The 16,176-nt window shown below is 52.2% G+C and overlaps 2 protein-coding genes across 6 annotated transcripts in view; one reads left to right on the top strand and one right to left on the bottom strand.

The window, feature by feature from the left end:
• The first annotated feature begins 11 nt into the window (after positions 1-11).
• On the top strand, positions 12-2,871 carry LOC114428462 (probable G-protein coupled receptor 132). Its single transcript, XM_028396893.1, has 2 exons — positions 12-241; positions 790-2,871. Exon 2 carries the CDS (start codon positions 857-859, stop codon positions 1,913-1,915), a length of 1,059 nt encoding a protein of 352 aa, XP_028252694.1. The 5' UTR covers positions 12-241; positions 790-856; the 3' UTR covers positions 1,916-2,871.
• An 81-nt stretch (positions 2,872-2,952) lies between these two features.
• Positions 2,953-16,176, bottom strand: part of cdc42bpb (CDC42 binding protein kinase beta (DMPK-like)) — a 17,643-nt gene continuing 4,419 nt past the window's right edge. For 2 of the 5 annotated variants that reach the window (XM_028396779.1, XM_028396781.1), the window contains exons 7-39: positions 15,838-16,038; positions 15,348-15,596; positions 14,962-15,187; positions 14,732-14,839; positions 13,872-14,005; positions 13,559-13,801; positions 12,712-12,822; positions 12,364-12,608; positions 12,153-12,258; positions 11,942-12,066; positions 11,760-11,865; positions 11,557-11,619; positions 10,755-10,903; positions 10,581-10,678; positions 10,425-10,504; positions 9,888-9,962; positions 9,738-9,809; positions 9,504-9,609; positions 9,216-9,352; positions 8,995-9,134; positions 8,831-8,912; positions 8,534-8,750; positions 8,279-8,341; positions 6,110-6,351; positions 5,674-6,028; positions 5,490-5,587; positions 5,328-5,412; positions 5,137-5,254; positions 4,942-5,059; positions 4,530-4,757; positions 4,046-4,154; positions 3,782-3,843; positions 2,953-3,693 (exon numbers count right to left, since the gene is read on the bottom strand). In XM_028396779.1, coding sequence (XP_028252580.1) covers positions 3,571-3,693; positions 3,782-3,843; positions 4,046-4,154; positions 4,530-4,757; positions 4,942-5,059; positions 5,137-5,254; positions 5,328-5,412; positions 5,490-5,587; positions 5,674-6,028; positions 6,110-6,351; positions 8,279-8,341; positions 8,534-8,750; positions 8,831-8,912; positions 8,995-9,134; positions 9,216-9,352; positions 9,504-9,609; positions 9,738-9,809; positions 9,888-9,962; positions 10,425-10,504; positions 10,581-10,678; positions 10,755-10,903; positions 11,557-11,619; positions 11,760-11,865; positions 11,942-12,066; positions 12,153-12,258; positions 12,364-12,608; positions 12,712-12,822; positions 13,559-13,801; positions 13,872-14,005; positions 14,732-14,839; positions 14,962-15,187; positions 15,348-15,596; positions 15,838-16,038 — 4,674 coding nt within the window. In that variant the 3' untranslated portion in view covers positions 2,953-3,570. The remainder of the gene's footprint in view (positions 3,694-3,781; positions 3,844-4,045; positions 4,155-4,529; positions 4,758-4,941; positions 5,060-5,136; positions 5,255-5,327; positions 5,413-5,489; positions 5,588-5,673; positions 6,029-6,109; positions 6,352-8,278; positions 8,342-8,533; positions 8,751-8,830; positions 8,913-8,994; positions 9,135-9,215; positions 9,353-9,503; positions 9,610-9,737; positions 9,810-9,887; positions 9,963-10,424; positions 10,505-10,580; positions 10,679-10,754; positions 10,904-11,556; positions 11,620-11,759; positions 11,866-11,941; positions 12,067-12,152; positions 12,259-12,363; positions 12,609-12,711; positions 12,823-13,558; positions 13,802-13,871; positions 14,006-14,731; positions 14,840-14,961; positions 15,188-15,347; positions 15,597-15,837; positions 16,039-16,176) is intronic. The other 3 variants (XM_028396782.1, XM_028396780.1, XM_028396783.1) reach the window with 3 other exon arrangements.

Below are 16,176 nucleotides of genomic sequence, written 5' to 3'. Positions count from 1 at the left end.
AAGATGGCGGCAGTGCCTTCATGTTAAATGAATCCATGTCTGTGATTGATCAGATGTCGCTGAGTGCAGACTCCGCTGCTCCTCGGTTCGGGCTTGGGGTTCTCTGGCTGCGCGGAACAACGAATGAAAGTTGAGATGAATAAATGATGAGTGTGTAGTCACGTGACCCGGGGAGCTCCGCAGCACGTCGCTTCATTTGGAACCAGCACGAGCTCGGAGACAGACGAGGCGCGAGAGCGAGGTGAGTTTTTACCCGATGATGATGGTATCGATCCGGTATTGATCCGGTGCTGACAGTGAGGAAAGATGCGGCTCGAGACCCCCGCAGTGGTCACATGTTAAATCCGCGGGTCGGAAAGTGACGTGTTATTCATTGTGTCATAGATGGAAAGATTCAAAGCGTGTATTGTCATGTGCGCAGGAAGGGCTGAAAGGGTTAAGGCTCCATAACAGGAGCATCAATAACACTGCATGTAAACCCAGTATGAAACATCATTGATGAATCAGGGCGGAGGAGGAGCCATTAAACATTGATCACTGAACTGTTTGGATCCGGCTCAGTGGAGCCGGGCTTTGAAGGTTCAGCTTCCGGCTGCATCTTCAGCAGTTGTTGAGCGGTTTTGTGCCTGAAACCTGACTGAGTCAGACCGTGTCGACCCACACACCCACAGACTGAGTCTGCAGGAGGCTGCTGGCTTCCTGTCAGAACGCAGGAAAGTCCCCGAGCTCGCGCCGGATGCGGATCAATGGGCTGATTATTGGTTTGACTCTTTCTGTCTCTGCGCGCAGGTGAGCGGTCGGATTGGCTGGCGTGTCGTCCTACAGACAGACGGAGGAATCTGATTGGTCGGCCATCATGCTGCCGGTTACTGACGCGCTCTCCCCGAGAACCAACCGGAGCTTCGCGTGCGAGCCGCCGTACGAGGACGGCCGGCTGCCGCTGGTGCTGCTGTACAGCGCCGTGCTGGTCGTGGGTCTGCCCGCGAACCTGCTGACGGTCTTTCTCACCTTGTTGCAGGTGCGCAAGAAGAACGTGCTGGGCGTGTACCTGTGGGCTCTGTCCCTGTGTGACCTCACCTACCTGGGCACGCTGCCCATGTGGGCGGACTACGTGGGGAGGGGCCACCTCTGGCCCTGGAGCTCGGCCGCCTGCAAGCTGACGGGCTACATCTTCTTCAACAACATGTACATCAGCATCTTCCTGCTCTGCTGCATCTCCTGCGACCGCTACGTGGCCGTGGTCTACAGCGTGGAGGCCCGCGGCCTGCGGCGGCAGCGGCACGCCGTCCTCATCACCCTCGCCATCGTGCTGCTGGTGGCCACCGGACACATCCCCGTCTTCACCATGAAGGAGGGCGCCGCCGCAGAGGGCTCGGGGCGCTGCTTCGAGCCGAACCAGAGCAGCCCCACGGTGACGGCCTTCAACTACGCCCGCTTCGCCATCGGGTTCCTGATCCCACTGCTGCTCCTGGTGGTGACGAACCACGGCATCCTGGCCAACGTCAAGCGCAGCACAGGCCTGCGGCAGGGGCAGAAGCAGCGCGTCCGCCGGCTGGCCGTGGCGGTGGTGGTGCTGTTCCTGGTCTGCTTCGCCCCCTACCACGTGATCCTGCTAGTGCGTGCCATCATCTTCCACTTCCCCCAGCTGGAGGAGGGCACCTGCCTCTTCGAGAAGACCATGTACACGCCCTACACCATCTCCCTCGGCCTGTCGACCATCAACAGTGCCGTCAACCCCGTTCTCTACGTCCTGTCCAGCAACAACATCCGCAAGGAGCTGTGGCGGGGACTGGCGAAGGTCTGCGGCCGAGAGCTGCTCAGACCACCATCCAGCAGTAGCCAGAACAAGATCCAGCCCTCCAACCAGACTTTAGACCTGCAGGCTGGGACAAGGACAGAGACACAGCAGGGCTGAGGACACCGAGGTATCTGCAGGGCTGTCTGTCAGAGTGGACTCCTGTTCTCACATCAGGTTCTCCTCACCTTCCAGAGCAGACCTTCCTCAGAAACTGTCCACCTAACACATCCTGACTGTGACGGTTCAGACACCCGAGGGTCTGATGTGAAGCCTCCACAGACGAGGCACACCTCAGCAGAGGTCTGAGCATGTTCCAGGTCCAACCCAGCGGCCAACCTCAGAGCAGACCGCAGTTTGAAGGAAGGCGCTGGACGTTATTTTATGTTTCACCATGTTCGGACAACTTATTTTATTTAACTGTACATTTGTTTGTCGTTTGTTCTTGGTAACTGTGATTTTTCTACAAATAACCATAGGATGGACACAGAGTGTGTGTGTGTGTGTGTGTGTGCGCGCACATTTTGAGGAGAAACGGACAAAACGATACAAAATATACATGAAGATCATGTTTAAACTGTCGTCCTTGGTACTGAGGCGTCAGACATGTCAATATGACTTTAAAGGACATGTTTCTGCAGACACATCCACAACACCACAACAACAGGAACTCTGACCTCATTTCTGCTCAGCTGTGATTGGCCCGGCCGTTTCTCTGCTCCTATAGGCTGACTCCTGCTGTGCACACAGGCCTGGTCTCATTAATCATGAATAAACCTGTCAGACACAACTGAGGACAACATTAATCATTGATAACTGACCTGAAATGAGCTGAATTAAATATGACAAAAACAGCGTGGCGACAGAGGCGAGTCTGCTCTGCATCCTGGAAGAGACGCCGAGCAGTCACCTGCAGGGCACTGTGGGATTATTTATGGGATTATTTATGGACAGCACTTTCCATGTTTTCATCAAAGAGTCACAGGTCCCTCAGACAAGACTGCTGGCAGGGAGAGCAACAGGGAAAAGACTCATGTGGTTAAAAAACACAGAAATAAGTTTTTAAATTCGAGGCAGAAAACTCAGGTCATCCCTACAGCTCTGACGGCGTTTGTCCCGGTGCAGGTGTTACGGTCACTGCTTGACAGACACTCAGACATCATTCAGGTTTGTTTATTGTGTTTTTGGCTGCTAAGAGTTCACAAATATTCTTTAACTGGTGATTTTGGAAGAAACAAAGCAGTAGTGTTCAGGTGTCACCCGCACCCTCCCCCGCCGCCTCACAGTGGTTGTCAGGTCGGGGGAGGGAGAGCAGGAAAGATCATCACAAACACAAAAATTAAAGATTATTTTCTCCTACAACAACAACAACAACAACGATGATGATGATGATGATGATGATGTGCAACTTTAAAAAATGTAAAATTAATTCATACAGTGTTTTTTTATTATAGTGAGACCTCCATCTTGTCAGGAGTTAGCCACAGTTAGCTCAGCAGCTAACAGCCAGCTAAAGCTGAGCAGACAGTTATTTAATACAGAAGAAGAAAAGGCGCCTGGTCCCACAGAGCCAATCAGAGTAAAGATCAAATGTCAAACAGCAGCAGTCAGGTGGGGGTTAAAACACAGGGTGGGGCTTCCCAGCAGGTAAAACCCAACAAAATAAAATCAGCAGGAAGCTCAGACACACCCCGCCACAATAAAATCCTCAAAGTAAGAGCTAAACTCTGCAACATGATTGGTCTTACTGCCGCCGCACTGTGTGTGGGCAGGGCTCAGGGCTCAGAGTCCAGGCCGTCCAGGGTTAGCTGGCTACGGTGGGGCGAGTTGGGACTGGGGGGACTGCTGGGGTTGGAGCTGTTGGAGGGGGTTGAATGTTTGGTTGAGTCCGAGTCCGGCTGGGTGAGACACACGTATGTAGTATTGATTACTGACAGGTTCACAGATCAACAGGACAGTCCACAGCTGTGTGTGTGTGTGTTATACCTCTCGGTCCAGGTCCTGGTCTGGTTCACAGATACTGCGAGATGAAGCTCCACCACCAAAATCTGATACAACGACAACAATCAGAAATACTTTATAAAATTATCCAAACGATGTTTCTGATCAGAAAAAGTGTGTGTGAAGGAGCAGGAAGTGTGTTGGTGTGCGTACCTGAAGCTGTGCGAGTGATGTGTGTGTGTGTGTGTCTGTGTGTGTGTCTGTGTGTGTGTGTGTGTGAAGGAGCAGGAAGTGTGTTGGTGTGTGTACCTGAAGCTGTGCGAGTGATGTGTGTCTTGCTCCTCTGCTGCCGGGAGATGCTGGAGAGTGGGCGGGGCTTATCTTTAACAGAGTCATCCTGAGTGGAGGGCATCACGCTCTAAGCACACACACACACACACACACACACACACACACACAGCAGGTTAAACACACTAATCCAAACAGAACTGATCCTCACTGTGTGTGTAGTGCCCCCTGCAGGCGGCACCTCTGCATTTCAATCAGGAAATCAAATGAATCCCCCAAATTGATTAACTGCACAAACAGCTGGTTAATTCCTCCTCAATGATCGATAACTGCAACCCGAGACTGAAACTCACTTTAACATGAGAAATGATGACGAGCAGTTAGCTGATTTACTGACCAACTCAAACTAAACGGGGTGAACGGGTGAGGGGTCAGGGGTCAGATCCAAACAAGCAGTGAGGGCAGAGTGGGAGTGGGGGGAGGAGACAGAGAGAAGCTGGCATACCCTTCCCAGAGAGGAGGTGGAGGGAGAGGAGGAGGAGGAGGAAGGCTGCAGGAGACTCTGCTGGGAGGAGGAGGAGGAGGCATCTCTCTGCAAGAAGGCGCCGGCCGACGCCGAGGTCATGTGACAGATGTGCTCAAAGTTGGAGGGGGGAGAAATGAGGGTGTGACGGGAGGAGGAAGAAGAAGGGGAAGGAGATGGGGAAGGGGAGAAGGAGATGACATCACCAACCTGAACATCAAGGAAAAGAAGTAAGGAGCGGTAGGAAAGAGGAGACGGGGAAGAGAGAAGAGAGGAGTCAGTGTGATGACCAGAGCAGAGCAGGGCTGGGACACGAGCATGCCGGCAGCAGGAGGAGGAGGACGAAGTGAGGAGGGCGAGCATGCCAGCACAAAGAGGGGCACTTAGGAGTTACCAGAGGGAGGTCCATGAGGACCTGCATGCCATCTCCTGGTCCCATGTGAGCCACGTGGTTGAAGTTCGTTGGATTAGAAATCATCTTGGACCTGAGCTCCGGATCCCTCAGCATCTCCCTGACGACCAATAAGCAACAAATACATGAACAACAAACACACAAGACAACACGGCGGCGGCGCTGTCGTTAAATCACCTCCTCTGCTGGAGTCGCTCTTCCTCGGGAACCTTGAACAGAAACTTCCTCTTGCTACGAGTTCGAACCATCAACTTCCTGCTGTTGTCCGACGTCTCTGGGATGGTGAGGTCTCCCTCTGTCGAGACATGGGTGAGACATCAACTCCAGCTAAGGACTACATAAGCTCTGTGTGGTGACCTCTGTGTTACCTGAGGACGCATTGCTGAAGTAGATCAGACGAGGATGTTCTGAGCTCAGCAGGTTTAGGGTCCCTTCAACATTCAATGGTCTAATCTGAGGACACACAAACCCAGGTTTAAAACGGTTCTAGCCTCTGATTAGATGGTTCTGAGCTGGGCTTAACTGGTTACCTTGCGGAGGGAGATGGTCTGGACCCACTCTGTGGTGTGAATATCAAAGACATCAACACCATATTCACTGTAGACCGTCAGGTGATACGAATTAGAGCCTGGAGAGGGAAAGAGAGGGTAGAGACCAGCTAGCTACACCTGTGTAAAGTCACCTTAGTTCACACACAAAATAAAAACCACGTACTGCATGCAAGAGGCGTGGCGGGCCACATCAGCTCTTGGGTGCGGGACCGGCGCCCCTGTCCATCTACGAAGATGCCGAGCTGACTGAAGCAGAGCAGTACCTCACTGGACCCGACCTCCACAGCATGCAGGGCATCCAGTGGCTGCTGGGCCAGGAAGGCTAACGATGGATCAGCTGGGCTGACCAGGCTAATGGGGGATGACTCCCCTTGCAGAGCCAGCAGGGCAAAACCAGAAGGGTAACCGACACACAACCGCTCCCTGATCATCCCCAACCACTGCACGGTCCCTGGAGCCTGCACCTCCCACAGCTTCTTATGGTGGGGTTTTGCTCGAGTGATCTCATAGCACTGAACCTGAAGGGAGGGCGGACAGATCGCATTATGACACGGACTGAACCAAAAACAGAGACCTGCTCCAGGTGAGCTCTTGCTAACCTGGCGTTTAACTGCAGCCAGCAGGCAGGCAGGTCCTCCGGGTCGAAGAACCCCTGTGGTCAGAGCCTGGCAGCCTTTGGTCTCTGTCAATTTTATGTCGAAGGTGGACTCTGCGCCCTCCAGCACTCCCCAAGGGTAAAGGTGAACTTGACGGTTACGACCACAGAGAAGAGCAATGATCTTCTCCTTAGGGATCAAATCGATCTGATAAACCTTCTTACTGTCAGCGGCTCGCACGATCACTGGGGAGAAAAGGGAGAAGTTAGGTCGGTCTGACTGACTGGCTGACTGACTGACTGACTGACTGGCTGACTGGCTGGCTGACTGACTTACTGGCTGACTGACTTACTGACTGACTGGCTGACTGACTGGCTGGCTGGCTGACTGGCTGGCTGGCTGACTGACTTACTGACTGACTTACTGACTTACTGGCTGACTGACTGGCTGACTGACTGGCTGACTGACTGGCTGGCTGACTGACTGACTGGCTGACTGACTGACTTACTGGCTGGCTGGCTGACTGGCTGGCTGACTGACTGACTGGCTGACTGACTTACTGGCTGGCTGACTGACTGACTGGCTGGCTGACTGACTGACTGACTGACTGGCTGACTGACTGGCTGGCTGACTGGCTGGCTGGCTGGCTGACTGACTGACTGACTGGCTGGCTGACTGGCTGACTTACTGGCTGACTGACTGGCTGGCTGGCTGACTGACTGACTGACTGGCTGACTGACTGACTTACTGGCTGGTTGGCTGGCTGACTGGCTGGCTGACTGACTGACTGGCTGAGTGACTGACTGAGTGACTGACTGACTGACTGACTGGCTGAGTGACTGGCTGGCTGACTGACTGGCTGGCTGACTGGCTGGCTGGCTGACTGACTTACTGACTTACTGGCTGGCTGACTGACTGACTGGCTGAGTGACTGACTGGCTGACTGACTGGCTGGCTGGCTGACTGACTGGCTGGCTGACCGACTGGCTGGCTGGCTGGCTGGCTGGCTGACTGACTCACTGACTGACTGACTGACTGGCTGGCTGACTGGCTGACTGACTGACTGACTGGCTGGCTGACTGACTTACTGGCTGGCTGACTGACTGGCTGGCTGGCTGGCTGGCTGGCTGACTGACTGACTGACTGACTGACTGACTGGCTGGCTGGCTGGCTGGCTGACTGACTGACTTACTGGCTGGCTGACTGACTGACTGACTGACTGGCTGGCTGACTGGCTGGCTGGCTGACTGACTGAGTGACTGACCGACTGGCTGAGTGACTGACTGGCTGGCTGGCTGAGTGACTGACTGGCTGGCTGACTGACCGACTGGCTGAGTGACTGACCGACTGGCTGGCTGACTGACTGACTTACTGGCTGGCTGGCTGGCTGACTGACTGACTGGCTGGCTGGCTGGCTGGCTGACTGGCTGGCTGACTGACTGACCGACTGGCTGACTGACTGGCTGACTGGCTGAGTGACTGACCGACTGGCTGACTGACTGACTGACTGGCTGGCTGACTGACTGACTGGCTGGCTGGCTGGCTGGCTGGCTGACTGACTGACCGACTGGCTGACTGACTGGCTGACTGGCTGAGTGACTGACCGACTGGCTGACTGACTGGCTGGCTGACTGACTGGCTGACTGACTTACTGGCTGGCTGGCTGACTGACTGACTGACTGACTTACTGGCTGGCTGACAGACTGACTGACTGGCTGGCTGACTGACTGACTTACTGGCTGGCTGACTGACTGACTGACTGACTGACTGACTGACTGGCTGGCTGACTGGCTGACCGACTGGCTGGCTGGCTGACTGACTGACTGACTTACTGGCTGGCTGGCTGGCTGACTGACTGACTGACTTACTGGCTGGCTGACTGACTGACTGACTTACTGGCTGGCTGGCTGACTGACTGACTGACTGACTGACTGACTGGCTGGCTGACTGGCTGGCTGACTGGCTGGCTGACTGACTGTCTGACTGGCTGAGTGAGTGAGTGACTGACTGGCTGAGTGACTGACTGGCTGGCTGACTGACTGGCTGAGTGACTGACTGGCTGAGTGAGTGAGAGACTGACCGACTGGCTGGCTGGCTGGCTGACTGACTGGCTGAGTGACTGACTGGCTGAGTGAGTGAGTGACTGGCTGGCTGACTGGAGATCTGTCTTACCATCTCTGGTGACTTCAACCACAAACAGTCCATCTTCTGTTCCCAGGGCGATCCTCTCCCGATCTGCAGAGCAACATATTTATTTTTATATATTAAACCTTCAGATTCATGTATAGTACGCTGAGTGCCTGCACATTGTTGCTGCACCGGTCAAATTGATAGGTTTACACAATACTCACACTTTTACAAAGTTAAACAGGAAAAATGATCAAGAAATCAGACAAACACCTACACACCACATCTCAAACTACTGACCGAGCACTGCAGCAGACAGCGCAGTCTTTATGAAGGGCAGCGACGCATCGTAGGCTTCGTGCAGGACGTGGACCTGTTGGCTCTTCAGCAGGTTCTTGGTCAGGATGTTCTGAAGGCCTTCCAGGATCCGGACCCACTTCCTCTTCTCTACCTCACTTTCTGCCAGGACCAGCAGGGACACAGAGGAGAGCTGCGACATCATCTGTGAGGATGTTACCTAATCAAAAAACAACAATCATCAAGACAAAGTTCAGGGGTCACACCATGAGGGCTCAAAAGGGGGGTGAGGTATCCTACTCTGAAAATGCAGGGAATGTCCTTCCTGGTGGCATGGATCACATCTGATGCCAGGACAGAGCTGACAGACAAATCTTCATCTCTGAGTGAAAAGACAATCGGGAATAAATCAGATGAACAAAGACAAAGACAGCCCACACCCATCACCAACACCTGATACCAACCTGAGGTCAAGGACCAGGCTGGCCACCACCCCTGGCTGTGTGGACTTCCCCTCAGGGACATCATAGAGGAAGAGTTTACAGTCAGAAACCACAGCAAACGCCCGCTGCCAGCCCTTCTTCACCCCACTGGGCTTCGGTATCTGACAGAGAGAACATAGCAGTGTAACCACGGTCTGTGAAACCACCGATCAGCACTGTCCGTCCGTCATCGACGCCCTTACCCTGACATAGCCCTTGTAAGCAGTGCCAATGCCCCTCTGCACATCAATGCCCTGTGGCCTCTTGGCCTGCTCTGCAGGGATTTGGCAGACCAGGGGGGCGTGGTCTTTACAGGAAACATGGCAGATGAAGGAACACACTAAGAACAGAAACAGAGAGTCAGGCTGAGACACTTCAAACCTCTTAAAAGGTGTTGTGGACCGACTGGTCCAAAGACTGCTGCTGAGTCCTAGTAGTGCTTATCTCGGCAGATTTACATCAGTGTCGCTCAGGTGTGTGTTGGTGTGTACCTTCACAGGCATATCCCTGCCGGATGAGTCCCACCATCAGAGAGGTGCAGTGTGTGCACTGAGTTGGACTAGAGAACGTCTTGATGCTGAGCTGGTGAGCTTTTGGCTGAAAACACAGACCAGAGTGGTCACCAGCTATCACATGACTTCATCCACATGTCCACCACATGCTGCTCCTGTTGATCTTTGCTGCTTCTTTGCTGTAAAAGCCTGTCTGAGCTAACGGTGGCCTACCTTTGGTGTGGTCAGCGCTGAGCTCTGGTAGGTGGGTGAAGGACTAGCTGGGACTGATTCTGCTTTGACTTCCTGTGGACACAAACAGGTTCCCCTCAGTCAGGTTAACTGCAACATGTCACACATGCATACTCAGACCATGGGACCAACCTCATGTTCGGATGTGGTGGAGGGTGAGGGGGATGTGGCCTCAGACTTCAGTGGAGTGGAGTCCATGTCTGTGGCCTGCAGGAGAACAAACATACATACAGGTTATTGACTCTGAGGTCCATGACATCATTGGCTGAGCCCACCTGCTCATAAACATGTGACCAGTATGCAGCACTAGATACTGTTAGCACTAATGTAGCATCTCTATGAACTCTATGTACACCAGGCTGAAATGATCTAAGTCTGAACACGTGTGAAAAACTGAACTAAAAGAGTCTTATTAGTAAAAGCCAGCAGCTATCAGGTTAGATTCAACAGGTGAATCCCCAGAGCATTGTGGGTAACCTGGCAAGTTAACTTACGTCTTCCCAGAGAGCAAACAACGAGGAGGTGGAGCAAACTGATGTCTCAATATTATAAAGAGAAACAAGCAACAACTTCAGTCACTCAACACTAAACCTGTGCGACATCATGTGACCTGCTTGGTTTGGGATTCTAGCTGTGTGTGAAAGCAGGGGGCATGGACAGGTGACTCACTCTGAAGGTGAGGTCTGGAGCCAAAGGAGATGTGTTGAAGTATTCAAAGATGGAGTCCTGGAAGTCTGGAAGCTTCATACCTGCAGACAGAAATGATAAATGCACCCTCACAAACACCGCTGAGCCTGATCAAGGCGGGTTAACAGGCAGCCGTACCTTTGTCCGAGCGGAAGCGGTTCTCTTCCATCTCCTTCTTTAGATTCTCCACCTGTTCCCCCATCTCCTTGCTCCTCTCCTCAGATTCCTTCAGCTTACTACATACAGACAAGGAGACGGGTAAGTCGGAGGGACAGACAAATGAAGGGACGGTCGTTCTCCATGACATCTAACCTCTCTAGATTGATGTTGGCTGCCTTGACTTTGCGCAGCTCCTCCTGAACCAGCTGCTTGGCCCTGATCTCAGCATCCAGAGCCGACTGCAGCTCTAGACGAGCAGACATGTCCAACTTCTGACTGCGCCGCACCTTCCACAGTGGGTCCTATGGAGGGGGGTGTCAGGGACAGTTAGTGTCACTGATGAAGAAGAAGGTCTGTCCAGTGTTTTAAAGTCCACATCAGGCTGCCAAATGAACATTTCCTTGTCAGTGATAGATGGAGCAGTCAGCCAATCAGAGCAGCCCATGAGCACACAGACGCGTGACGTGATATCCTGCATGACATCATGATACGATGACACTCCCTGGGTCCTCAGGAATGCTGCAACTCTCCCTGAATTCCTCTAAGAACTAACCGGGTCTACCTCCCACCCTAAAGGACTCCCACTCGTGCTTCTGTCTCACAGGTGACAGGAAACCCTCAACACTCCTGGAACAACTCAAATCCACTTCAGGAGACGTGATTGGTCTAAAGGAGCACGACATTCAGCAATGTACTGATGGACAGCTAAAACCTCCATTTTACTCTCTGTCCTGTTCTCTAGGATGTCTTCATGTCCCATCAAACGGACCCCTTAAAGAAGTGTAGGGACCCTAAAACCTTTGGACTGATGTACCCAACTTGACCTCGAACCTTTAGAGATTCAGGGTATTCCATCTCATTCTGGCAGATGTGCAAGCCAATAGCCATGCAAGCTCATTCCAGGGGAAGGAGGAGTGAGTCCTGTTTGGCTGGAAATGGTGACCAATGCACTCACCCTCCTGTCTCCACCAATAGGAGGCCAGGGCTTCTTGGGAGGTGTGGACACTCCTGACTCAGGCTAAGATGGCGGTCAAAAGAAAAGTAAAACAGAGAGTACAACAGTCATGCTAATACAGGCGTTCAGCACCTGTGGGACCTCTAGTGTCAGTCCGGACCTGCTTCAGGACCGTTCTGTGTGTGTGCATGTGAGTGTGTTACCAGCGGTCTGGTTCCCAGGCTGGAGCTGCGCAGAGTTTCCAGCTCCTCCGTCATCTTGGTGGCCAGAGCCTGAAGGTAGCCTCGAGCGTCCTTCTCATCACTGACCCTAGGTCAGCACACAGAGCTGGATTAGTCACACGATCCCCGCAGGTAGCCAAGCACCGTAAGGACAGGGGACTCACCACTGTATGATTTCTGCAATCTGAGCCTCCCAGTGAGCCACACTTTCCTTCTTAGACGACAGGTCCTGGAGCTCATCCTCCAGCTGCCGGTTCTGAGCAGTCAGGTTGTCCACAAATGAACACAACTGGAAAAGCAAAAGTACAGGTCAGCACTACGAACAATGAGGATGTTGTAATGGTGCCGCTGTGAGTATCAACAGTATTTCACCACCTTGTCCGTCTCTGCCGTCAGTTTGTGATTTTCTTCCGTCAGCAGGTTTTTCTCTCTCTCATGTTTCTCCTTTAGAGCAGCGACAACTTCATTCATCTCTGTCTGTCTGCAGGGAAACACACAGACAGCAATGTAAGGACTTACCAGGTCCTTATTTAAGACCTGGCCAGGACTCACCTGTCCCTGTATTCACATCTGGTTCATGTCTCACCTGTCCCTCTTGGCCTTGTCCAGCTTGTCCTGAAGCTGCAGCAGCTCCTTGTTGGCAGCAAGATGTGCACCCTCAGATTCCTGCAGATCTTTCCGGAGGTTTTTGATCTCGGAGGAGTGGGCGGTGTCCCTCCGAAGCAGCTCCTCCTCGTAAAACAGGACCTTCTTATCCAGCTCCGCTTTTAGGCGAGACAGCTCCTGCTGAGACTCCCCTCCTCCTGATGCTACTCCCTGACCCTGCAGAGACTAGGAACAGCAAACCACAATGACCCATATGAGGACATGTTTAGAAATTGCCAAATTTTACAGACACCATTCAGGCTCTGTCTGGCTCTGTGTGACCTCTGACCTTAAGGCTCTGCAGCTCTGCTTCCAGCTGTTTGGAGTAGACCTCACTGTGCTCCCTCAGCTTCCTCTCCTTCGATGCCTCTGCCTTCGCTTCGTCCAGCTGAGCTTCCAGCTACCACACAGAGAGAAGACATTTACTCTGAAGGGTTTGTCTCCTGCCTGCCTTCACATACCTGGTAGACGTCTACTCAGCTGGGACCATCAAGGTCAAGGACTACTGCATTATCCCTGGAAAGGGCAATGTGTTCTGCAGCCGGCAGGGCAGGGTGTGATAAAAACACAAACTAAACTAAACTTTGTAAAAAGTTAGGAACAACTTCAGAAAAATGTTCAGTGTAAAGTTGCAAAGACTTTAAAGATCCCATCATCTACAGTAGTAACATCATCAAAGACTCAGGAATCAGGAGTGCCTGTGAGAAAGGGACACATGCAGTAAAGATAAGACCAGGCTTGGCCTTCAGACAGCCTCAGCTGCACCCGCTACTCTACTGCAGAGCTCCACAATGTAGGTTCTACGTAGTTTCATCTACTTGGCGTGCTGGGACACAGCAGCAGAGACAATTACCGCAAATGTTCCCCTTTCTCTGTCTTGTCTCTGACATGCATTTTTGTATGGATTATAAATCGACCTCAGTTACTTGATTTATACAGCACACAGGAAGGCTATATGGCCAGTGCTCTGATGGAGCCTGTTGCCCTCTGCTGGTCAACAGTAGGAGGTGCTGCCGGTAAAGACCAGCTGTTCTCGATATAACTGCTATAGGTACAGCAAAGCAATTTTAAAGTATTTAGTACCTGCAGTCACTGCTTCCTTTAATTCAAACCGACTCCTCCCCCACCCGGCTCACCTCCTTGCGGTTCTTCTCCATCTTACGGATCTCCTGTCTCATGGTGTCCATCTTCTGCAGGAGTGCATCCATCTCTTCCTCCTTGTCTCTGAGGTGACGGGAGAGGCGCTGTTTGGATGAGCGCAACTCGGCAAGCCTCTCCGACAACTCTGAAAACTCCTGCAGGGCCAGCTTCCTCTGAGAGTGTGCCTCCTTCAGCTCCTTCGTCTGACTCCTCAGGCGCTCCAGAGAGTCTGCCAGCTGCTGCTCAGAGGGGGAGGCGGTGTTATCCATGCACATCATGAAAACATTATTTCACCTGGAGTATACAAACCTTGTGGACATCGTCCTTCTCTTGTCTCAGGGTCTTCACCTGCTTCTCCAGGGTCTTCAGTTTGGAGGCTGAACTCTCGTAGTCCTGTCTGAGTGTGACTGCCTCCTCTAACTGATGTTCCAGCCTATCAGAGTCTGGGACATCACAGAGTCATTTTGTTGCACATATGTGACCTGTATCTGATGTTGTCTTGACAGTCTGAACAGCACAATTCAGATTTTTTTATATCCGACCCAGGCCCCTTTCATATGTGGTCCTAAATCAGATATGTATCCGATTTTTTGCAATGCGACCTCAGTCTGAACGGCTATGCGGCATATATCCGACTTCTGCGTCAGCGAAAGGCGACAGACGTCAATTCTGTGACGCAGACAAGCGGTGTTGTTAGCAACAAGCGCCTGTTGCCAGGAAGTAGAGCCCGACTCCAACGCGCTCGCTCACAGATGAGGGAGATTTCAACTCTCTTGCTGTGAAAGTGATAAAGAAAGGCGCTCGCAGACTAACTCGCAGACCACTCCACACCCACACACATCTCTGTACAGACGCTGCAGCTGCTGCTCTCTTCCTTCTCAGCGTTCTTCTTAATATTATTTGGTTGTAATTATGCTGGCTACGATTGAACACTAACTTAAAGCCACACTGTGTGACGTCGTGTCCTCTTCTGCGGATGCGGGTCACTTCAGGGCCGCAGCCACACTCCTGTGTGAACGGACTGTTTTTGTAAACACCAAAAAATTGGACTTGAGCCTTAAGACCTGCAGTGTGAACGTAGCCTAAGATGCTAACCCATAGATTGTGATGACATCGCTATATGGTTCTCAGTTAAGTGTGTTTGGGAACTGTGCTACGGTAACTCTTACCTGCCAGCTTCTTCTTCAGCCGTTCAATCTCCTCGTTCAGTTTCTTGATCTCTTTGTCTCGAGTCAAAGTTCCTCCTCGAGCTGGAGCCTGCAGGGCCTGAGTGGACTCTACAGGCAGAGCACATACTAAAGTCAGAGAAGACTGCAGGACAGGAGCAGGACTGTGTTCTCCCCAGTGGAGTCTGGACAGTGTTGGAAGCAAAATGTTTCAATTTATGGTTCTTTCTCACCCTGCAGTTTGCGGTTTAACTCCTGTTTCTCCTCCTCAAGTCGACGGATTCTCCTCTCAAAGGCCTCCACCTCCTGGCCTCCACCCTCCTGCTCCAGCCGGACTCCTAGCCCTGCTCGGCTGAGAGAGCTGCAGTCAGAGAAGCAGCTGTTGGTGGTGTAGGTGAAGCCGACAAACGGGAGGTGCTGACCCGTGAACCCAGTATGAGACACTGGAGGGGCGATGTCCTGCAGGGAAAACAAAGTTAGACCAGTAGACACCTCTACTGTGAAGGTCATGTGGTCAGTGAGGTCTGAATTCTAAAAAGGGTTAGAAACCGGGAACACTGGAAAGGTGTAAACGGATTAAAATGTGGTTGTGTTTTGGATGTCTCTACCCTGTCCTCACCGGGTTCTTAAGTACGTCATCGTCAACATCAAAGTTGGAGGTGTCAGTGGGTGACGACACGTCGGGTATGTACGGGGCCTCCGTGGACCGGATGTTGTCCCAGTCGATGCCACTGAAGAACAGGTGGCTCTTGAAGTCAGAGATCCCTTTCAGACCGAGCCGTCGCTCCCTTGAGCAAAGCAGCCGCTGGATCAGATCTTTTGCATCTTCTGACACGTCCGTCACATGGGAAGGAAACTGGAACCGCTCCTGGAAACATCCAGGAAATAACAGTGAGGCTGACAGAGACACAGATAATACAAAAATGGAGGACGAGGCATCTGTCCACAGAGAGACAAGTTCAAATTTAGAAAAGAGGAAGTAGGACAAGAGTCTGGAGACAAGCACATAACCTGGAAACAGCAGCAGAGGACGAACATAAAGCAACACTGAAGGAAGACTGGGATGAACAGTAATCTGATTACGGTATTCTAAGGGTCTTGGTTCTGACCTCATGGTTCATGATCTTGCCGTAGGTCTCCACCAGCGACTCAGCGTAGAATGGAGTTTCTCCATATAGCATCTCATACATACAGACTCCCAGAGACCACCAGTCGCACTCCGGCCCATAGCGGCCCATTCCGTCCTCCATCGCCTGTAGGATCTCTGGAGAGATGTAGTCTGGAGTACCCACAGCTACCGAGGACTGCACCTGCACCAATGTCACAGGAGGAGATGGGTCTCCCAGAAAACTCACAGGGGATGGTTTGATGTAAACATAGACGGCTAAATCTGAGCTGCAGACTAAGCCGACACTAGTTCAACCACAAAACCTCACAAGAGTTTCATT

This window comes from Parambassis ranga, chromosome 24, assembly GCF_900634625.1.
Source record: "Parambassis ranga chromosome 24, fParRan2.1, whole genome shotgun sequence".
Taxonomy (NCBI): Eukaryota; Metazoa; Chordata; class Actinopteri; family Ambassidae; genus Parambassis; species Parambassis ranga.
This window is presented reverse-complemented; position numbering and strand designations above follow the sequence as displayed.